We start from the raw sequence: 25,061 nt of genomic DNA, 5'->3' as shown, positions 1-25,061 counted from the left end.
GACTATCCCCCTCCCCCATGTCTTAAGCCATGTCTTATCCGATCACACAGTATTGTTTCTCCCTCGTGCATTTTTATTGTAAATTATGCGCGACGCAATACACAAAGGCTGAGTCTTCGCGTGGAAACAAAGCGCTCTGCCGTCGCTTAATATCGGGCTATCATCGGGCGAGGTATTAATTTCTGAGTCGAGCTTACATGACGCGCCAAAACGCGACGGAAATAAATTAACGAGCGCGATGGAAGGACGGAAAGTCAACTGTTGTCGCGGATTTTTCACATGGACATCAACAAATTGATTTTGGAATTTAGATTTTTCAATTTCACAAGGCTATGTTGATTTATTTAGATCAATTAATTAAAAGAACCGCATTTGGATTCTCAATCGCGAGCTTTGCTTGTCATAAAAAACACAACGAGATTTTACACACACGAACCTTCCTTTACCTAGAAATTTCTTGGAAAGAACGGTTTTGCTGAAGTATCTAAAAATTTGGCCAAATATATTACAGTTCTTCAAAAAGAAATTCTGTTGGACCATTATCATGTGTAGAACACTTAAGCATGATGATGTTCTAACAATTAATTTGAACTACATAATTATTTTGATGACACAACAAAGATTTGTGTCTGGTCAAATTTTTAGATTCTTCAATAAAATTGTTCTCTTCATGTTATTTCGATATAAATATTATTTTCAGAAAAATATTGTAATTGTTAATTAAAGGCTCGAGAAAAATAAATTTTTATAGTTCTAAAATCTTCATATTTAATTAAATTGACATTATTAAATCAATTAATTAGAATTAAAATATTATATGTATATTTATGCATTTTGTATCAGAAAATAATTTATTGTTCAAATGTAAATGTTCCTTTTTCACATAGAAAAATATTTAGGATAAAACGATGTATTTACGATGGAATTACTTAATATATTTCGAGGAATCGGGGAAACATTAAAATTAATGTTTTCAAAAACGTGTTGGCTTAATTCGGAATGAGTCAAATAGTTCGATTAATTACGTTGATTATTTAAAATTATAGTTTAATCCAAGGTTGTAAAAATTGTGCTATAAAGACGCAATAAAATGTATATTAAACATGTCTATCTTTCTGAAAATGTCTGTCTTTCTTTCTACATGTTTATTATCATTTATTGCTATTTATTTTGTTCTGCGCGTGTCTTTCTGCCATGAAATAATCTCTTTTAACAGAAACATTAAAAAAAAAAAAAAAACAGACATATATTTCAAACAAAATCAGATTGTTTATAAAACCGAAATAGGATTTCCAGATTTTCAATTTTACTTACTGTTATTTTACTCTGTTATCCTTTAAGACATAATAAAATGTCTTATGATTATACATTCACATACAACTTTTGAAATGTCTTCTAAAAATATCTCTTTTGGCATCTGTTCAAACAAAATACTTATACAAAAGCGAAAGAATGTCGCTCGGGATTTGATAACGCTATTTCATTTCGTATCTTTTTAATCATATCTCATTGATCCCTGTAGTTATCACACCGACAATGAGACATTTATTTATTACAGATTATTAAAGAAATTTATTTAATATTTCAACATTTAAAGTTGTGAAGTCAACAGAAATTATATAGCTAGTTTTAGATAAAAGAAAACAAAAGAGCTGTTGCATATGTCATATTTTAATTTTTAATATTCAATAATAATAATCTTTGATGAAAATCTGGAAGATTTTTACAGAATAAATTATCCATTAAAAATAATAGATAATAACAATAATATTAGTAATTTTGTGTAACTGAAATGCAATTAGAAATAAAAACCAAAATTTCGTAAAAAATTGTACTTCAAAAGATCTGCAATAGTCTGCCATAATATTTATAAGCATTAATAAATAATAGCAAAATTATAATAAACAATGCATGTGATATAAAACATATGCAACAAAGAATATTACATGTATGAAAAATTATTACGTAATTTTATCACAATTATATTTATTTTATTTTTGTACGTAATTTGCGATTTATTATATGTATATATATATATATATATAAAATGTTTTCTAGTGTAGATAGAAAAGAGAAATGGAAAAAAATGGAGAGAAAAAGAAAGATCGAAAGATCGAATAAATAAATGCTGGTTTCATTCATTTCGAGATAGAAACAGAGAGAAAGAAATTTGTACATTAGTATTCATCAACCATATATATAATTCATGTGTCGAATATTCTAATATTTTGTGTAATAACAATGAAATCGTATTTTATTCAGTTTTGACACGTTCACTTTTTTCATTGTTGACTCCAGAAAGTTTCATCAGGAAATGTGCAGGATAATTGATCAAGAATTTAATTAAACCTTTCTTTTTCTTTATATCCATCTTTTATCTTCGTTCTTATTTACATGGCTCGAAACGAAAAGTGTTTAGGAATTATTCAAGATACCAAAATTCGGCCTTGAACACAGGTGAATAACAGTTTAAAAAAAAAATTCGTACATCAAAGACGCACCGAATGCAAAAAAATCAACTCTCTTCTAGACACCAATTCTAATCACATTGAAATAAATATTTTAGCAGAATATAAAAACCGGGTATAATAAAAAAAACCGGTTGATCGATGTTTTTGTCTAGTTTCTCGTTAATCAGAAACTGGTTAGTCATCCTTGAGAGACATATTGTCTGCCACACTGGACCACATTAGATCCCGTGTCTTTTTGAGATTTATTTAATTAGATGAAAGAATTAAATTTCACGAGATATTTTTCCTCTCTTTCTATCTTTGTAATTTTAATATCAAGTTTCTTGGTTGTTTTATCTCTGAAAGTGAATAATTAAGACGATGAACATATTTCTCTTTTTCGCTTCTTTTTACAAAATAATTTAGAAAATTATTTTCAACGATTCTTTCTTCTTATCGAGATCTTAATAGCATGAAAAGCAATTATGATTAAAACGCTCAAGAGTGAGGTTAACGATATCATAATGGAACTTTCTGTATTTTTATTTTTCTAATATGAAATAAAAATTACGATTCATTCAGACAATAACCCAATATGTTATATCTGCTGATAAGAATCCGATAAACGATACATCGTAGTTACGGCTAACAACGTCTTTAGCGATAAGCTACTTCAAATTGTCTGTTTTTGTTTATTCTTCTTTAGAGACGAGATTTTAAGATGCCATATCTTACATCTTTACAAATCACACAGAGCGATATCGATTCAAAAATAATGGCAGTGCGAGATAAATAAATTATTCGTGTGCCATATTCTTGATGTCGTATCATCAAAAATTATACATCCAAATTCGATCGAATTCTAATATTAAAAATAAAGGGAACAATTGAGAGCAGGAAATGTTTATAAGGAAATTATCGCAATTTTAAATTCAATGATGCTTTCAAAAAAAAGATAATCTTATAATAAACTTGGAAGGATCTTTCCTCTTGTATCAATCGTTTATTAAACGTTATCATTTTAAAATCTGCGTTGTAATTTATAATGGCTAAATTGAATGTCGTCGCTTATAAGCATTTAATTTCCATCAGCATTCATTTAATTTTTGACTTTTGATCATTTTCAATCTTGATTCTATTTGGACGTGAAGTTTGTAAGTTTGTAAGTTTTTCAATGATCGTGTGTCATTGATAATCGGTTAATTGATTGGAAAAAATAGTAACAAAATATTTTATCAGGAATATTTTAACATTAATATTTGCAACATTGACTTTTTATTTAAGAGTATATTTTTTGAATATGAAATATATATATATATATATATATATTCGAATAATATTAATAATATATATTGCAAAATATGAGCGTTTTTAAATTTGTTCAACTATTTTATTGAATAAGAAATGTTTTAAAATTGTAATTGTATTGTATAAGAATAAAAGGAATAAGACATTTTGAAGAAATATGAATGAAGAATAATTTAAATTCTAAAAATAAATAAAAATGAAAGAGAGAGAGAGAGAGAATTTAAAAAAAAATTTCAAGGATTCCCAAACACTGTCATAAACTTTCAGACCATTTAAAACCTCAGAATGAATAAAATATCATTAGCTAGACATTAAAATATAATTTATGTTTACAAACAAAATATGCTTCGAAATATATTCATGCAAATTTAATATTATATAAGATCCATTTGGTCCCAAGGCAAAAAAATAACTTAATAATATTTCTACCAGGTTAACTAAATTTATATCTAAATTTGTATCGATGTCGTAAAATTATAGTTGATTGCCTTGCGTATTTTTACCATTTCGTACGCGATATTCTTAAATACAAATTTCTCGCCTCTCTTCTAAATAAGGGAAACTTGCAATCTCGATTATAGAATTACGGAAATAATTGCATAAAAATTATCGGAATAGAAATGATCGGAATAGAATTTTTCTGTCAAAAGTTCCTTTCCGGCTACCAAGTTATCATCATCTTGTCATCTCCATCGTTCGATGTCTGTCCGATTTTTAGTCTAGCTGACACGATATGTTATCTCTCGTTAGCTTTGTTCGTACGTTATCATTCGCTCATACTGATTGGCAGCGGCATACTTACGAATTATGTTTGACTTACGTTTTGTTTTATTGTCGCAGCCTGCAACGCGAGCGATTCTTAGAAATCGCGCAAATGACGAGTAATGAACCGAAGAGAAGTTAACGCAATTAATTCAATGTTAACTAAATATCGCGTGTCATGTCTGGGACAGATCCGACAATAAACATCTTAATTAATGTCTTTCCCTAATTAAGTTATTGTTCTTAATGAAGTGAGAAGTGCTCACCGGTAAATGAATTGTTTGAACCTAAACTTTATTATAATTTATTTCAGTTTTGTTGGGAGAAAGAGCTGTATTATAAACTACGTTTTCCAACATTTTTAATTATTTTATTTCATACAATTTTTAGTCATTTAATATTCCAAATTCTTTTATTTAATAACAGAAGCTACTTAGAGCCTAAAAACTAGCAGATATAAAATATTCCAAATCATTTAAAATTTTACAAATCGGCATATCCACTGTTTCTGCGAACGAAAAGCAGCGAATCACGTTATCATGCAAAAATTGTATAAAAAAATTGTATAATAAAATAAGAACAAAAATTAATCCAACACCCACGTAGGATTAGCAAAGACGCGTATAGGATTAGTAAAGACTCATGTTTCTGCATTAAAATAGCGGTGTTGTTTGATACTGAAAGCGAATTACACGTACATCACCGAGAAGCGACTTTCGTCGTTAAAAAAAATTATATGGACAAGAGCGTTTTGGATGTGAGCGTTTCAAGATCCGAAGTCAAGAGATCGGGGAAGAGAGGTCGATAACGAGGCCTTCCCGAGGTCGCCATTATCGCAAGTACAAATATGGCTTACGTCGTCACCGAGAAGTGCTTCAGGATACATAAAGCAGGAAACATGCTTGTATGGAATTCTACGTTGAGCAACTAGACAGTTACTTGCGCGTATCACGTCACGTCCACGCGCTGATAAGACTGCTTAATGACATCAGTCAAGCTTGTAAGATAGATAGTGCCCAAGACCTAGAGGAAGAATATGCATGGAACTTTGAAGGTTCACGGTTGATCGACGATAAAATTCAAAACGGCTAAAAAATTGTCGGATATTTCAAAACAACGTATTTCGAATTATAATGTAAAAATGTAAAAATAATTAATATTTTACTAACAATCCTCTGTCACAATTAAGATGATGTAAAGGTAGATATATTTTGGTAATCTAATCTCACATCACGAAAGTCTCTCTCTCACACACACACACACACACACATACACACACGCGCGCGCGCGCGTATACGCATACGCACGTGCCGCATACACACATACATACATATTCACAATTCAGAATCAGTCTAAAAAATTTATGTAAAAAAGATGTTTGAGTATGGCTTTGAAATAATTTTTATAGAATTCACGCAGAATGTTAGATTTTGTGAATAAATAATTTTTGAAATATATTGCGACGAAAATATTTAATAAAATATTTACTTCACAGTTAAGTTACAATTTTAGTAGAAACAAATATATTATTTTGATTTCAATCGTGGCAAAAACATAGATATTAGTTTGTTTACTAATTTAAGTATGCTTTTATCACGAACAAAGAGATATCTATGCGTGAGGTAAGTTGAAAAACAAAGTTATCTATTTATTTTTATCAAATTTATTTATTTTTATCAAATCTATTTATTTTATCAAATTTTACTTTTTTCTATAATCTTTAATATTACAACATTGTAATTAATTATTTGTTTGAATAGAAAAAGTAACATCAAAATGTCTCTTAATTTTCTTCTCTGCACGAAAAAAAGTGAAATGAAAGAAGAGTGATATTATCATATATTAATGTTAAGTCTAATTGAAAATAAACTTGTTAATTTATTATATTTTGTTAATTTTATTAATGAATATTAATGAAATTACTATATATAATTTTGATTTTGTGTGTGTGTGTGTGTGTGTGTGTTTGTGTGTGTGTGTGTGTGTGTGTGTGTGTGTGTGTGTGTGTGTGTGTGTGTGTGTGTGTGTGTGTGTGTGTGTGTGGTGAGGAAAATGAAAACATGAAATAATATTTGAGTAATCTCACGATTGCATTGAGACACAATTGAGAGTTTTATCACGACAAGGGCATTACTTTAGACAAAGCGATGTCCTTCGCCGACCCCAACGTCCTCATAGTACGAAATTAATGCTCGACTGACTCTGGTGATGAGAAACGATCGCTTATTATTCTGATCGGTTTTAATGACAAGCATGTCGACTTTTCTTCCTGCTTCCGCTTGGTGTTCATCACGCACTTTGATTGCGAACGTTGTGTGTTTGCCGTTCAAACGGAACCGACATGTCACTGATACGATACGTCCGGTCGAATAAATGATTGTCGATATAAAAATTATTCGATGATAACACGAAGAATGAGTTGATTATATTGTTTCAAGTCATAATTACAGAATTTCCAGATATCTCGCATTTTTTCTAAGAACAAAAAATTTTTAATCATGTTTAAAAAATATTTTGGATGTCCATAGAACGTTGTCAAAGTTCTAAAGTTTACTTTTAATTATTTATAATTCGTGTCAAAGATAGAAATTTGTTTATACGTGCACTGTATATATTTTATAAATTTTCTAAAATGGTTTTTAAACAATTATTCTTACAATTATTAATTTTATATCTGTTTTTATTTTATTTAGTGGAAACATTTCTATTGACAATTTTATAATTTTTAAATTATTCATTTAGTTTCTTTTTATTTATGTAATTTCGAGATTTAGCTATAAAAAAGTTTTGTAAAAAGTTTCTGGGCATATAATTTCAAATATTTGAACTGTTTATCGAAGACTTGAGAAAGGGGTTTTAAATATTTTAATGTAAGGACATTTAAAAACCATTAAAAATTATATTCAACAGTCAAATATTTTTAAACATTTTAAAGATTTTTTTTACCCCAAAAGTATTTCATAAAGCTTCCATAAAGTTTTACCTATCTTGAAAGAGCTCGAAAGAAAGATTATATATATTGTTGAGTATCAGATTTTTTTCCTTAGTATGTCAATCAATTAATCGATAATCATTGAGGAATGCAGGGGATTAATCCAAATAACAATTGCAAAATTATTATCGAAGGAATGCAAATAATAATTATCGGAAGTTCTTCGCGGGTGGTAGAATAGTACGTTGTTTTTCGCGTCTTTTATCGCGGATTACATTAATCACACAGATAACAATTAATAAACACCGTGCATCGCGCCTTTTTATCGCATCCCAATCGCACCCGATTTCGAGACGTGCGAATATATTTTCTCAGATACTCTTAAAATTTTCCATCCAATTCTGGTAAATTTTTGCTATATTCCTCTGCCATTCAAACTCTGCCGTTATACTCTATTTCGCCTCTCTGATTTTTAAATAATCATAATCATTATCGAATCCTATAATACTACGAGAAGATTACTATGTTGAAACAGGTGACATCTCTTTTAATGTATCATTCGACAGTTGAAAATTAATCCGATAAGAAAAATGCTTCACGTATTCAACAGCTCTAGCTCTGTTATTTTCCGTGTTCCGTCATGAATTATCATCGTGATATCCGAAATATAATATATCGCAATTAAAATCGCGAAGCGATTTAGATGGAATCGCACATTACGTGTGAATAATCAGCTTTAATTTAATTCAGCTTTAATTTGATCGACCTTTCTCCCCGGTCTCTCACGCCGCGATCAAGAGAACACACATCAATCCTCATATAATACGGTCATTAACTCCTCGTTAGATTTCCCATCTTCAGATCTCTTCTCCATTCCATTCCACACACTCGGTCACTCATGCTCGTCGAAGGTGAAAAGTCTATCTGTCCCCCTCCCCTCCTCTCTCTTGCGCAGTTCAGCCTTTCTCTTTCCTTCTTTCTTTCCTTCTCTCCGCCCCCCCCTCTCTCTCTCTCTCTCTCTCTCTCTCTCTCTCTCTCTCGCTCTCTTTAGCAATCAGCTCGCTCCGTTACTTTGGAGCGCATATCGCGCGAAGACGCTGCTCGTCAGGGATCGGCTCGACTTGGCTCGGTTGCGACGCCGGAGCGTGTTAGTGCGCCTCGAACCTCGAACGCTTTCTACCGAAGTCTGTCCTCTCCGACACCGCTGCTGCAGCCGCGTGCGTTCACCGTGCGTGTACTTGTCCCGCTTCCGCGTGTCACGGAAGCTCGGCCATCGCCATCTTGGTGCACCGGAAGGCCCGCCCGTGCGCGCGCGCGCGCGCGCGCGCGAGATCGAGCGATCGGGATCGCGCCGTTGAAAGGAACGTCGAACTTCTAGTCGAGATCTCGAGATCTTACCACTTCGCGCGTCACGCATGTCCTGAATTTGCCGCGATTTGCAATCGCGCCTGTGCCACCCGCGTTATTAATCCGTTAGCCGCAGTCACGTTGCGAACAAAGTTCTTGTCTTGAGACTCGCGAAGGGATCGTGCTTTGAGAGAAGCCGCGCCGAGGATAAATCTACGAGGGAGATTTCCGGCCCATAGGGCATGTTCGAGGTGGTGGATCGATCCGAAATCATTGACGAGATCTTTCAAGTTTCTTTATGGTGTCACTTTGAATTCTTTGAAGCGAACTGTGCCAACCCGTTCTCGGAAAGAAATTCCTCAGATAGTCCCTCTTTCGAAGTGTTCTCAAACTTCTGCTATTAGGGATTCGGATGTATCATTTCCGATATTCCCAAATTCCGATGATCAAATCATCAAAATTTTGTTAACGATGGAAATTTTCAAGTTTCTGTAAGACTTTTGACTCATATTCCCCGATTTCATGCATTTGTCAAGTTGCAAATATTTGTTAAGATGTCTTTGAATTTAATTCGAAATTTCCAATTTTCGAAAAATCTTACCTAACTTGATCTACTTCTTACATTTTTAGAATTTTAAATTGAAATTGTCATTCTTTTTTCATCCTTATATTCTTAAATTTTGAAGGTCATACAGGCACAAAGTAATCATATATATATATATATATATATATATATCATCCCTTCACTCTATTCCATTAAAAATCTCATAAATTTCCAGATATTTATGTAATTAACACCATGATTATGATTACCCAAAAATTATTTGAAACTCGTGTTAACAGTTTCGCTTCGTCCTATCGAATTTGTTGGAGTTGAATTTGCGCGAGTGGCCGAAAGAATGATCGATTGATCGATCAGTCTGGACTTTCTGAGATCCTGATAGTATTTCGACGTGCGTGAAGAAGTGGAAGATATCCCATTGGCATCGTCACCGGTCAGCTGATAGTTCCTAGTGGACCATGTTGGAATTCTCTGTGCAACATGCCGAAGTCGGTGCGTATATACACGCGGATATCACGCGTTGCGCCGCGATGTGACGTGACGTGACGCGATGCGACGCGACGCGACGCGACGCGACGCGACGCGACGCGACGCGACGCGACTCGCGGTTCGCGACGCGTGCGCGGAATAACGGCAGGAAAGCACTTTCTCGAAAGCGCACTTTTGCAATCGCTTCGCATTTCTTTCATCCCTACGTTATTTTTCTTTGTCTTGCATTGCTGTATATACAGAGCGTCCGGAAAATCCTGGAATTCCTCGAGTTGCCCCTTGCCACGATAATCCACATTGAATTATCAATGAATCAAGTCAGAATACTGAACTGTATAGATAAGTTGATAAAAGATATCATAGTATATAAGATTGGAAATATAATTTGATAACTAAGTTGAAAAATAATTCAGTTTATAATAGATAGTTTACACGGTTGCTCGGACATTCTTGTTTGGCTCGTTTTGTCTCTTTTTATTTTTTTTTTTCTCCTTCTTTTCAAACGCGGAATTATTCGCAATTATAAATGACCGCGAATAAAAGAAAGATCCGAAGAAAGCACAAACGGCGCAATGAGTGAATTCGCTGTTCCGGCATTTGACTGTTGGGTTTGAAAACGTCAGCTAATAATTAGCCTAATTACAGAGGAGTGCGGAATTCTGCGAATTCAACGATGCGTCGCGCGCCCTTTCGGATATGCCGTGCTTGCACAATACCGGCAATGAATGTACGTGCGTGCGCTGCTAATGGGGGGAGGGGGAATCTCAATTGAATGATCGCGATGTTATCTCGTTAACTGTAATTGACTTCATTACTCCTCGCCTTCGATATAGTCCGTCTACCATTTTCTAGAATGTTCCTCCACCGGTTTATAAAGTTGTCGTTACTGGAGCAAGATATATGTGCGTCGATCCTTGATCGGATTTTTTTCGAGAAGCACTTAGAAATTGATAGAAAAATTCTGTAGAATTCTGTAGAAAAATTCTGAATATATAATTTCTTATGCATATGCATATATAAATAATACTATTAATATTGTACGCGATACCGCATACAATATTAATCAAATTTTAATTGTGTTATTTAAAATACTTTTATATTTTTACAAAGAAAGTCTCGGAAATTAAAAACATATAATTTTAGAAACACATTAAAAATTTATTTTAATATTTCAATCTCAAAATTTATTTATTACCAAAATAGAGATAATTTATCTTTATCTTATTTTTTCTTTAATAATCTTTAATAAAATTTCATGTTAATTAGTATTAGACAAGAATAAATGCTTGCATGCAATTTCTTCCAAAATTGCATGCAAGCATTTATTCTTGTCTAATACTAATTAATTAGAAACTTTCTGTATGTAGAAATTTGCGTCCAAATTGAATTGGATCCAAGTTAAATCTTGTTTTTCTATTTTTTACAACGAGAGATTTTTTTAAATAAATACTTTTTCAAATATAAATGTTAATATAAATTAATTATAAGTTAATTAGTAAAAATTAATATAAATGAATTTGTATAAATTAAATATAAATATAAATATAACAATTGGAAGTTGTGAAATCCAAAGAGGAGTGTCCAAGAATTTCTCAGCCTCTCCTCAATTGTTTCACGAGTTGCTGTCGAGTACGAATGCATGTCCTAAAGGTTCGAGACCTCAAATGAATATTCCAACACGTTTTACATAGCTCGTCATATTTGCATTTTTGCAAAATTTTAACGTATTGATCAATAATTGATCGTGAATAAATTAGACAAGCAAAAGTGTCTTTTAATTGTATCTGATCTTGCATCTTTCGAATTTTATTTTCCGGTAAAGCTAAATCTGATAGGAAAATGTCTTAAATAATTGTCTTAAGTCAAAAAAATGAAAACCGCAATAGAAATTAATTTAGCAACTATATATACAGAACATATATGTGCGCGTGCCTATGTAAGTGTATATGTCGTGCGAGCGCGCGCGCGTGTGTGTGTGTGTGTGTGTGTGTGTGTGTGTGTGTGTGTAGCTTTGGAATCTTTCTTCTTTCATGTGCACAATATAATATTTAGATATAAGTATTGCTTATATGCAGGAGAGAAATACGTCTGGTGAATAGAAAGCTCTTGAATGCATGCAACTTACATAGAATGAGCAATTAAATCCATAAAAGACAAGATTGCTTTTTTTCTTAGAGATGGAGTGTCAGATACCAGATAGTAATTTCCTAGATAAAAGCGTTTCAAGATGACTAGCGATATTTCTCAGCACACAAAGATAATTTTATCCATACTAATTATACATTATGCAAAAGGATATAAAAAGAATTTTAAAATGCTTATATGTGACATGCATTTCAATTATTATTACTGTTGTTACTCATGAAACAAGCAGTGGCAAACATTCCATATTAGATATTCAGTATTCTTCCAATTATTATATTTTTTTCTTCTAGTTGCTTTTACAGAAAGGATAAAGTTTCGAGATTAACATTCGGGAAGTATTATTATTCTCTTCACGAAGAGAACAGTTTTGCTAAGTGTCTAAAAATTTGGTCGTATATAGATTTCAAAAAATTTTATTGGACTATTAAATTAATTATATCGAATATTCACACATATAACAAATTGATTGCTAAAATATCAAAAATTTTTGCAATATTATCATCATGCTTAAATGTCCTACATATTTATTTTGATAACAAAATTAAAGTTCAACAAAGTTATTTTTAGATATTTTAGCAAAACTATTCTTTCTGTATGCGGATTATCAAACGGACCAAATTCACGAGTGCGCACCAAGTCGGCTAGTGTTCTTGAATTAAAATACGATGGCCGATTCAAGGATCGTCTCGATCGCAGCGATGAGATGTCCTCAATGAATCGAGGCGTGAGCCACACGTTTTCCTCAAGGCGAGCCTCTCTTTATTACCTGTATCCGGACAATTCGTAGTAATTCGCGTCACTCGAACGAACCAAACACAGTTTTTTTTTTCTTCCTTTATTTACAACACTTATTAAACAGCTCTCATCAAATCGTCAAATCTTTCAATAAAACTTTTCCAACGTTTATTCGCCTATTATCACGTATGCAACAAGGTTAAAGCTGAACAGTCAAATATGCAAACTTTTAATCTTAATGCAAATTTTGTGATTATGAAGCAACCAACACGCGCAAAATTGTTCACCAAAAGATAAAAAAAAAAAATCGACACATCGGGAGGAAAGAACGAAAAAAGCGATGTTCCTCGAGACATGTGTGTCACGATATTTCGACATAAGATTCGAATACTGTCCTGTGTTCGACTGTGATATAAACATTTAGTAATCTTTGAAATCTTATCTTTAAAACATTTATCATTATTCTAAAGCTTTAATCGTACATTCTTGACATTTTTGAATGAAAAAAGATGAAGGTCATGGAAACTGAAGGACTGGTCACTCATAATATATACGCAATTTCATGTCATACCAAGGGATTGCAAAATTTCATCTTTTCCATTTTCTGTCTTTCGTTCCTTCCTTTTCTTTTTGTTTTCTTTCTTGTTCAAGAGTACATTTTCTCCCCTATTACGAATGGTTGTCCGATCGATGCCCATAAATGCTGATCGTCGATCAGCCGAGCTGTCAGTCCAGGAATCCAGAAATCCTGCACGTGCGGATGTCGTCGGATCGACGTGTGCCGGATTTCTATGGGAATCCAGAACAATGTGTCGATTACGTGACATCGATGTGAAATGTCTCCCCCGCGTTCCGATTGGATTGTATTCCTATCGAAAGTAATGCTCCTCGTTCTATCAGTTCCGTTATTTAATGTAAATAAGCGGATACACGGGATAGACGCGTCTCTCATAACGATATTCTAAGGCTAAGGCTGGCTATCCCAGCATGACTTTCACGAAGATACTCTTGGAACGGGTATGGTGTGTTATTTGAATTATTACCGGGGCCAAGGATTGCCGCGAGTGGTCACGCTACCAACAAATTTAATTACGCTGATCAAGGGTTAATTTGTACGGCGTACACCCTTGAACTTTTTTAGGCGTCCGACATTCGAGAGCCATTGATGCCTCGGGCATGTTTATCATTCTGGAAATTGGCACGAGCGTCCCCCGATTTATTTAAACGACTCTCGTGCGTTAGTAATTTCGAAAGAATGATGCAAGCCAGACGTGTTATTCGAGGGACTGATTGCATTTGGAAATACACGCAGGGACGCATACAAAGAAAAAAAGATAAAGATCGATCGTAATAATTCTTGTTATTTAATCTAGTGTTCGGTCAAGATCGATCGTTAGATAATTCAACATTCGAATAGTTAAATTTCGAGGTCGAACGTTAAATAATTCGAACTGAAGGTATATTCGAACAGTTTGAACTATTTGAATTCATTTTTCAAGGTCAATAGGACATACGTGTGAAAATAAAAAAGAAATAGAAAAAAGAAACGTAAAAATTGCTCTTTCACTGTGTTTTTAATATTTCTTTCCGTCTATATTGTCCGAACTTTAAATATAATAATTTAATATTACAGAGCGATCGCTAATTCAAGTTATTCGAACTATTCGAACTTGACGCTCGCTTTTTTGAACTATTCATAGTATTCGGATTATTCGAGTAAATCAAACATATAATATATTCGAATCTTTTGTCTAAATCTCAATTCAATCGTAGGTAAGATTTTATTAAATATCAACAAAAAGTTACTGATTTTCTTGATAAAAAAGGAAGAATTTTTTTTCTCAATAAATGTAACGTTAATCGACATGAATTGCACCGACACATCTGAAAATGAGTATAAGTACCGATACTCTTTGAGTATCGGTTAAACCCAAAACAGTTCCACTTTTAAATCGAATATCAGATTCAAATAACTTATATAATCATACTTATAATTGTAATTATTATGTAACTATAATTTTTTGTTACATACATACTCGGATATGTTGAGCTGCTTTTGTATAACATACATTTTCACATGCGCCCCTGAATGCCGAGGTTTGCATTTTTGAATGGAACTGTAAGCGACGCTACGGGCGAGCGCGAGAGACGGTGAGAGGCGATCTCGGGATTATAGAAAGTCTTCAAAATGGCTTTTTTTCTGTCGGCATGGCGTGCGCGCCACACACCATGCCGACAGAATAAAGTGGAGCGAATTAATACTGCCTTCGCGAGATAGAGATACCTGATTTTAGAAGTTTATTAAGTAATTCCGACAGGACATTTGCCCGATCGTCATAGAAGGATAGAAATGATCGAGTATTTGATTATGTCACTTTGTATGTCATCTTGATATCTCGAAATCAATGATTTTGAATGCTCGATATATCTTAATGTACGTTCGATTACGATATATTATGTTCATTCGAAATATTCAAATAATAAATTGAAATTGCTTCAAACGTATGAACATGTGAAAAATAGTAAAACTGGTATAATACTTGAGAACCTTGAAATTGATATCGCATGATTGTAAAATTGTCTAAAGTTGTTATAACTCGTACACTTTTTTAAACTATGAGGACAAAATTTTATGGGAAGATTCTTTTTACTCTAATGTAAAAATAATTTGAATAAAGGAAGATTTGAGAGAGAGAGAAATTTGATAAGGATTACAAGGAACGCTATAAAAAAAAAAGTAATTACCGCAAGATTTTAAAGATCCGTTTGTACGCGCGTATTCATAGTATGATTTTATAATAGATAATGCATGAATTATTAATACAGAGATGTATGCTCGCACTTAGAAAAAAATTTTCGAGTTAAGTGTTTGTCATGTCCATTTTCACAATCACTCACGATTTCGGTCGTGTTTGTTTGTTCCGAAGACATCACGGAGTGAAAAACAAAAGAAATAATGAGGAGAGAGAGAGAGAGAGAGAGAGAGAGAGAGAGAGAGAGAGAGAGAGGGTGAGTCGGGGAGGGAAGAGAAGTGAGGAAAAATATCAAGTGGGCACTAGGAAATAGACAGTTACAGCGCGTCTTTCATTTGCATACGTCATAATATAATTGGTTACCTGCAACACGTTTGAGAGGCGCATCTATAAAATACTGATGAGTAACTGATGATAAGTGATTAACAGTGGTTCTGATCTTATCATGGGCTGAAGAGGAGAGACGCTGAAAGATTTTTAGAACAAGCAACTCGATAATGAATATTAAATATTTTTGGTTTCAAATTTTAAATAGCCTTATGTTAACTTTAAATTAATTAAGACAGAAGCTTCGATTTTGTACTTTTGTATTAAGTACAAAGTCTTCAAAATTATCTGATGTCTCTTCACAAATTCTGTAGAATGTTCTAAGAAAATATCTAAATAATATATAAAATATCTAAAAAATTAAAATATCTAAAAAGCTAGTTAAACGGGAAGTATTTAAAATTGATCCCAAACGATTTGCGGAAAATTCGCTCATTCAGACATGATACATCACACAATAATGAAGACGCCTAATGACTAATATTGATAATAATATTATTTATGGAATTTAATCAAATCAAATCGTTAATGCTACCATTGAAATGTAGCAGATGATTGAATGTACACAAGCATCTCACTGCAAGTATCATCTCTGAGAGCGGATATATATATATATATATATATGTTGTGTTATAGCATTTAATAACAAAGTACATAAATAAAAAGAATGTTATAGAAATAAAAATTTGTAATCCTGATTTTTAATTTCTCAAAAAACAAATTTTCAATCGGTTGTAATGAAAATAATAAGTATAATAAAGAAATTTGTTAATATCGTTCCACGCACAACACGGTCATTCTTGCAAAACGTATTTGAAGCCTGCGTTTAAAGTCCTGATTCGTTAATTAACACGATTAGTATGCAATGCGTTGACACAACGTCGTCGCGCTCGTAACACGTACACAAAGTATATGTATATTAAGTGCAGTCTATAATACCTTAAGGTCTATCGCACGACATTCCGCGAATTATCGGAAAGCTTGTTCCGGATTGGACGTGATTTGAGCAATGCAGATGCCGACAAGAGGGGTGGGGGGATATAACGGGAGCGCTTAGGGAGCGCGGGTGTACCACTTAGCAGATGCACCGTGTATCCCGCTCTCGTTATATCACAGTGAGAGTTTGACGTTTAACACTGACTTTCTTCGAGGCCGCAGTCGATTTTAATGCGCTTTCCATCCGTCGCGAATCAAGATAGACCACATCGGCGCGTATAGGAGACACCATATATTCCAGCAGTGTGAATCAACGCGTAAAATGAATCTTGAAATCCTGCGTTATTTACTTTTTCTCACAATTCCTAATACACTTTCGATGAAATTTACCTTTAAATCTACTTTTCTACTTTATTTTATAATCTTACACACTTTTACAGTATTTTATCTAAATTTCTTGAAACATAAGAAATTTATAGACACTCTTTTTTAAAGATGTGTTAGATTTATATAGCAAAGTTATTAAAATTTAAATAGAACATAGAATAGAACATTAAATAGAACATTTTTTTATAAACAATATTTGATATAAGCCGAGTATATGTTAATGAACAACTAAGAGAAACGTTCTATACATAATAATTCCTCGGCAAACAGGATCTTAAATGCTAAATTTCTATATGAAATAAATTCAAATAATTATATCACCAATCACGTGCCACTATTTTTTAGCAGATTTCCAACGCAGCGGTTCTACAACAATTTGATATCGATTAAAAATTCTTTTTATTATCTTCCCCACAGGAAATATTTTTTTTTATATAGTGTGAAATATTAAATATATTTATAAAAAATGAAAGGATTATAATAAAGATTAAGTATAAAACAACGTGATTTTTAACATTTTCATGAAAAAAAAAAATATTTAGGAATATATTTTTTTTAATGAACAATTTTTAGTTGTTAATAGTTTCTGAAATAAACTACAAGAAACAGAAATAACTAATAATTTGTAGGAAGATTTTGATTACACTAGATTTTACTATAGGTATCAAATAAATTAAACATACGTGAAATAGTAAATAAAAATAGTCAATTACGTACAACAAATTAATAATTTAAAATAATTTTAAAAATGTTCCTCTTATGTTATTCAATTCCTATATTTGTGTTGTAATATGCTATTTCTATTTTTTTCTGATAAAAATCAAATATCAATTAGAAATATCAATTAGAAATATCAAATAATTTTCAAATTACTCCAAGAATTATATTCAATTTTTATACGATTCAGTTTTTATACAAATATATAGCAGAAATAATAGAACAGTCTACATAATTTTCACGCTTTTTACTAACGTTTGGTATATGATACGTACATTTTTAAGGAAGATAATTTTAAAAATAATTTTTTTATAATTGAAAGAATCATAGTTTTTAAAGAACAATATTATTACAATATTACTATTCTTGTTTATTCCTATTGATATTTTAAATCTTTTTCTGAGAAAATATCGCAACGCACGCGATACGCGTCTAATGTCTGAAAATTCCAACATCTGAATTGCTTAGAGACATCGCGATTATCTCTTCGATCAGTCTTGTCTGGCCGCGAGGTATTGGAGGAAATCTCTAGAGAGATATCGCTTACTTCCACAACGTAGGTTGTCGTGGAACAAGTTGCAAGCTTAATGGGTCACCGAACATACGCTTGTTATCCAATCACTGCACTGTAAGATCGATCGAGAGAATATGCGTGTTTACGCCTATCGAGTAAAATAACAATCGAGAATGAACAGCGAAAAATGCCGCATAATTGAATAAATTAAATTATACTGAAAAATCTAATTGCGTCATTGTATGTGATAAGTATTATTTCTATCCTCTCACGACATTTTGTTGTGCTCAGAGAAAAAAGTAGTAGCAGCAGCTAGAAAGTCAATGATAAATAGCACTTCAATTGTATATTATGAGATAAAACAAATAAAGAATGTAATGAGCTAAGGGAACATCGATATTCATATTTACTTTTTATATTTAAGATTGTCCTGATTATATACTTAAGATTTCATAAATTAATCACAGAATCGTATAAGTATCTTAAGACATTATTCAAGATATATTGAAATAAAAACGAACTATGAATATTGCCAATACCGATGTTTATAATAAATACAATAAATATACGATAAAAAAATGGAGTACAAGAAGATAATAATCTAAAATATAAAATATTTATAATATAATATATTATAAAATATAAAAATTTATTTATTTTTATTAAAAATATTATTAATATGAAAAGTGCCAGAATGTATACATATATATATATATATATATTGTTTTTAACATTATTTTAAAGATAAAATTATATCTTACAATAATTTTTCTTTTTCACACACATTCTTATGCGACATATCTTATATGAAGAATTCCGAAACTATGAGTGCGGTTTGTTAATAACAGAATTTTTCGTTCACTTTCTTGATTAGTCTCGAAGAATCATTATTTATTGCCTTGTTATCTTTTTGTTATTGAAGGAATCGATTGATTTTATTTTTCGTTTATTCTTTTTACTTTTTGAATTATTTTATTTATTTCCAATATTATTGATTTCTCGATATTTGTAAAATATTTCTGTTATAAGTTAAATAAAGAATTCTATTGTCGAAACAACATCCGATTAAAATCTTAAATTAATTTGAATTTATTAAATTTATATGAATAAAATTAAATACGCAAACGAGCCCAATTTCGTATATTCACTCACGTGTATATCCGTGCTCAATCAGAGATCATAAATCGCAAAAATAACTCCGGCAGTCAAAGGGTTAATTGTCACGGGACTGACTACAGCTTAATATACTTATAGTTTAATGTCCGTCCATCAACGTAGAAGGTCGCGATTACCTCGAGGGCACGTAACTTTACAACGCGACCCGCATTAATAATCGTACTCCCCTCGCTCTTCCCTGCCCCCCCCCCCTCCCGCGTCGCTCTAATATGAAATGGCCGTGTGTACTGATCTTTCCTTATCTGTTGCAGCACTTTCCACAGCCACCGAGGATGTGGGAGATGGGCCTCAAGGAAACGACAACGACACCGGTGAGTGATTTACGATTTCTTGGAGAAAAGGAGCATTTATTTTAATTACTCTTTTCTCCTTCACGCGGATTTCGAGTCTGGATTATATATTAAAACTCTTGTAGATCGATCCTCCGATCCGCACCGATGTTACATCTGTAAACTTACGAATCGATCGAAGCCACAATGTTGTATAATTTTCCAAATAGTCATATGTGAACATCAGCTAAAATTTATTCGACATTTGTCATTTTATCTTTTTTTTTTTTTTATCTTTTAATCCCCCAAAAAGAAAGAAAAGAAAAAAAAGAAGACATGTGAAAGATCATAGGATCGTAGAACTCGGAATTCGTGAGGAGACATTTCGTCAGCCATGTTCGTCGGGATTTGGTCCAGGGTCGACTGGTCCAGTTTCCGAGTGAGCGGCGAGATTGATGCTAAAAGATTAATATGCGCGTAATCCACAAATTAATGCACTTGATCAATCAGATTCGGATCTTTTAATTGCAAGTGCAATAGTTAGTTCATCGTACTAATGTGGCTCTGCGCATTAGATTGTTTATTAAAAAAATAATCGAAAAAACCATAAGTAATTATATGAACTTAAATGTAACTATAATAAATTTTATTATTTTCTTCTATAGTTTCAATTTTTACATTCCAAGGGAAAGGAATTATTAAATATTCGATTATTAAATATACGGTTGTTTTTGCACTACATGGCGTGGAATTTCTCATTTAAGAAACAATTGGAGATTGGAGTTTTAAATATAGTAATGAAAGATACACATATAAATGTTTTATACATATATATTTTTTATTTTTTATTATAAATAAAATATATACATTAAAGATTTTCTAATACCAACGCGAATATTTGACAGTATTTGACAGTTTTGATAAAATATATGTATATTTCTTTTGACACCGTGAAATGTTCGGTCTTTGTTTTACTTTTGAAATATATAAATAATGTATGTGTATGTATATGCGTGCGCGTATGTAAAAATTGTCACTGTGTAACCTATTAAAAAGATTTGACATGATACATCATAATAAATAGAAGAAGTAGAATGAAAGGAAGCGATGAAGAATTATGAATTTATGATATTCGTTTGCTAATTTATAACTACAAATAAAAACAATTAAAAAAATCCATTTTTATTAATATGGATTAACATTAAACTCGATTTAATTTAATCCTTTTTTTTTAATGTCATAAGTATTAGAAAAAAATAAAAAGTAAATTAAACTAAGATTAAAATTAATTTACATTGAAAGGGATATAAATGTAGTCTTTTGTTTCGATTATTTTTGTTTCGATTTTAAGCAGGATTAATTGCATCCAAATATTAATATGTCAATGTTTAACGAAACGTTGTTTTCGCTGCGCTCAAACGCTCATTAATTAGCGTTCGAAATAGAAATGGTAATTCCTTCCGAGTATGCGCAAACGCGGACGTTTATTCAGTCTCATGTAAAGTAAAGATTAGTCCCAGATATAGTTTATATCACTTGCGACAGCTGTGTAGTAATGGCCGATGTACACACACAGATGCAGACATCGCAGGAGGTTTTTGCGTTGTCGCTCAACAGAGACTGACAATGAGTCACACCGAATCTACATAGAAACTGATTTTTCAGATCATTAAATAAAGAAAGATTTATATAAGCATGTGAATAACACATGTTATATAAAGATGACTTACGCCCAATTCCACCGACGTGGATTAATTTTAATCTCGGCTTTCAGCTTACTCTTCATCTTTTTCTTAGTTCTAAGAATTAAGCGGCTCGTAATGCTGCGTAATGCTATTGTCGTTTGAAGTAAACAATTCCTTAAGCGCCTATCAACCATGATCGCCGGGCGGGAGTATCTTACCGCGCGCTTGCATTTATCGAGCTAATAGAGGTGATTTTTAATAATTAATAACTCGATAATTATCGCGAAAATTGCAAAATGATAGAGGATTTGTTTAATCAGTTTTACCAGTTCTACCTGTACACCTGTGAGAGATGATATGACCGATACCGGACACCCTGATAGATATATGTACATACATACATGTATATATGTATAACACACACACACACACACACACACACACACACACACACACACACACACACACACACATTCTAAATAAAAAAACTTTTAATAATATTTTTGTGAATGAATGTATGACGAAACTAAATTTGTCGGTTATTTTCTCAAAAATTCGTTTGTTACGACATTAGATATTAAATCGCTGATTAGAAAAAAAATTTTTTCTTAATATATATATAATAATTCTTAATTAAGCTAAAAGATCAAATCAAGTTTTAAAAAAAAGAAATAAATCAAGATAGCTACATGAAATAAAAGACTATCTTTTATAATAAAGGATGTCATGATCACTGTAGTTATGATAGAGATTAATTTTATCATTAGGAAAATAAGTATTAAATTATTGATATATCGATTTATCGGTAATATAGATAATTTCAGCTTCTGTCTCTTATTCTTTCTCTTGTCAATGCATTTTTCGACAGTTTCATCTTTATCTCGCTGTAATACTATAATAATATAAAAATTGATATGCCAGATTAATTAAATATCAATATTTTTATAGATTACGATACATCGAGATATCAAAAATTAAGTTTCAATCGATAAATACGTATCGTTTCTCGATAAATGTCACAGTCGATAATGTAAATAGCTACACAAACTTTGAAAAATGTTTTATAAAAAAACAATTTTTAGACGTTTCAAACATCTTCTCAAAAAATTTGAAAGATACCTTTTAATGAAATTGTTCAAAATGTTTTGAAAAAAGATATCTTTACTGATTTTATACTTGCATATCTGGGTTACGGACTCTATTTTTCGACCACTGATTATATCGCATTCTGCATTGATCATCGTCAGATGTGATGTTATCGACTTGCTTTAGAGAATTCTAAAGTTATCTGTTTTACCGACTGCATGCATATTTTTTAGTTACCGATCTTTTTATTAGCTCTTTTTACAGATTTAAAAATTCTTTCCCATAATTAAAGTTTTTTATTTAATCGTTTGTTAAACCGGTCTATTTTATAAATCGTTAAAATTTTTTTATATTATTTTTAAATGCGATCTAGAACAATTATATTATAAATATAAAAATAAATAATTATAATTATTTATCTTTTTATTTATAATATAATTGTTTATTATAAATTTTGCATAATTTTTTTTTATAAATAAGAATAGATGTGATATTTCTTAAAGTGATATATAACACAAATATTTTTATGTATACATTTAATCAATATACTGATGATACGTTTGTTATTTTAATGACAAATAATGTTATATTGCTATCTGGAGTGGACATTATCGTTAAATCACCGGATAAATATTTGAATGATCGAGCCTACGCTACTAGTGTAACATGCGTAACAATAATAAACATGATTTGTCCAATTATTTTATGAATATATATAGTTTCATAATATAATATTATATATTATTGCAAGCTTATACTAATTTTCATAGTCATCATCTATATGTATAATATAAATAATAATTAGTTAGTTAATAATAAACTATATATTTATATATATATATAAAATTATGACGCAGTATTATCAGCGTTCAATAAAAAAACAACTGCTGCGTAATTAAAAAATGCGCAAATCAGATATCAAAGCTGTATCACATACGCAATCAAACTGAAAAGCAACGCACACGTCGCAATATTGTGTAAGATTGCAATCTTTTGAATTAATCAAGCTTAACAAGAATTAATTTAGTCAGATACTAAAGATATATCACAAGACAATTTACATTTATCTTTGAGAATATTATCAGTAGCGTGTGCGCGATATTATATGTATCTAATATATGTAAGAAGCTTTAGAGAACGTTTAAAATGAGATTAAAAAAATATTCGTATATATTTTCTGATACAAAACACTGTTTTTAAAATCTAACATATTTAATTTATAATAATGGACGTTTTCATGTGAGAGATTAAAATCTGGAAAAAATATTGTGAATTTATTAGATATTTAATAGGCTTTCTAATGCAAACTGAATGCAAAGAATCTTTTATATTATTTTTAATAGTTTATAGTGAATTTATATTAAATTCAGTTTCCAGTTTCTCAATCATATTTGGAAGTATAAATATTCATATTTTATTGCGACAACTGTTGTACTTAGCCTTCCACGTATTAGGTTCTTTTCGAAAACGCCTATCATTCGCTGACATATCGAAATGCTTGTGATATCTGGTGCAATACTGTCATGTATGATAATGCGATTGTTATATTGCAATATTAAAGTTATATGTATTATACATCAAAACATTGGGAAAAATATAAAAAGATTTCATAGATTATTCTACCTCTGTTTTGTGTAAACACTAAACATCTCTGAAAGATTTTGTTTTGTTTTAGTTGTTTTATTTAATTTTTAAATTTGCACTGACTTTTATAGAAAAAATATTGTAACTCTAATACAGAAACTAAAAAAACATATTTAGAATATATATTTTGTTGTAAAATTCTCGGCTTGATACACGTAATTGATTATCTTTATACATTTTATACATGTTTAATTTATTCGCTTATTCAAATCGATAATAATTTAAATATTATTTCTTTATAAATTATTAGTTATTTTTATGTCTTGCAGTTGATTTCAAAGGCTATTTCCCAAGTAGAAAACAAAAAATTTTGCTATTTGACAAACAAATTGAGATTTATTTTGCCAAAAATGAACTGGGATTTAAACGAGATCTTTCGGAGAAGGGCGCTCATAAAAATTTAGATAGACCTTCACTTGGTAAGTTCGTTTCATCATTCAATTATAATTTCCTATTCAACGATATAAATATAATATAACATATGTGTGTGATAACTATATATTATTGAATGAAAAATTATAATTTATGAACAATACGAAGCAAGAAATGAGAAATTTTAAGGCGAAAGACCACAGCTTGTAGCGATATTCGCAAATCCTTAAGCAGGACTAGAACGTGTCGGTCGCCTGTTCTATTAACGCAAACCGTCTCCTGCAGTTCAATTGTCATTTAACCTTCGCTCTCGACGAATAAAGATAGTCAACAATAAACGGCAGCTGCGCTTCCACGTGATGGAAGCCTGGCAGTTGTAAGAACATATTATTTTTTCAACGCTATTTCCGTGGATTTGCATTGTTACTTGCATTTTGGCATTTATCTCAATGTTACGTGAGATCA

The 25,061-nt window shown here is 31.4% G+C and overlaps 1 protein-coding gene across 7 annotated transcripts in view; it reads left to right on the top strand.

Annotated features, from left to right (window-relative positions):
• Positions 1 to 25,061, top strand: part of LOC105425564 (uncharacterized) — a 74,102-nt gene that overhangs the window by 17,964 nt on the left and 31,077 nt on the right. For 4 of the 7 annotated variants that reach the window (XM_089079378.1, XM_089079376.1, XM_089079375.1 and 1 more), the window contains one exon: positions 19,792 to 19,851. In XM_089079378.1, the coding sequence (XP_088935504.1) occupies positions 19,792 to 19,851 (60 nt within the window). Of the gene's footprint in view, positions 1 to 8,547; positions 9,291 to 9,642; positions 9,854 to 19,791; positions 19,852 to 25,061 lie in introns of those variants that run through there. The other 3 variants (XM_089079381.1, XM_089079379.1, XM_089079380.1) reach the window with 3 other exon arrangements.

Source organism: Pogonomyrmex barbatus, unplaced genomic scaffold (genome assembly GCF_055798465.1).
Source record: "Pogonomyrmex barbatus isolate J1 unplaced genomic scaffold, ASM5579846v1 scaffold3, whole genome shotgun sequence".
Lineage (NCBI taxonomy): Eukaryota > Metazoa > Arthropoda > Insecta > Hymenoptera > Formicidae > Pogonomyrmex > Pogonomyrmex barbatus.
This window is presented reverse-complemented; position numbering and strand designations above follow the sequence as displayed.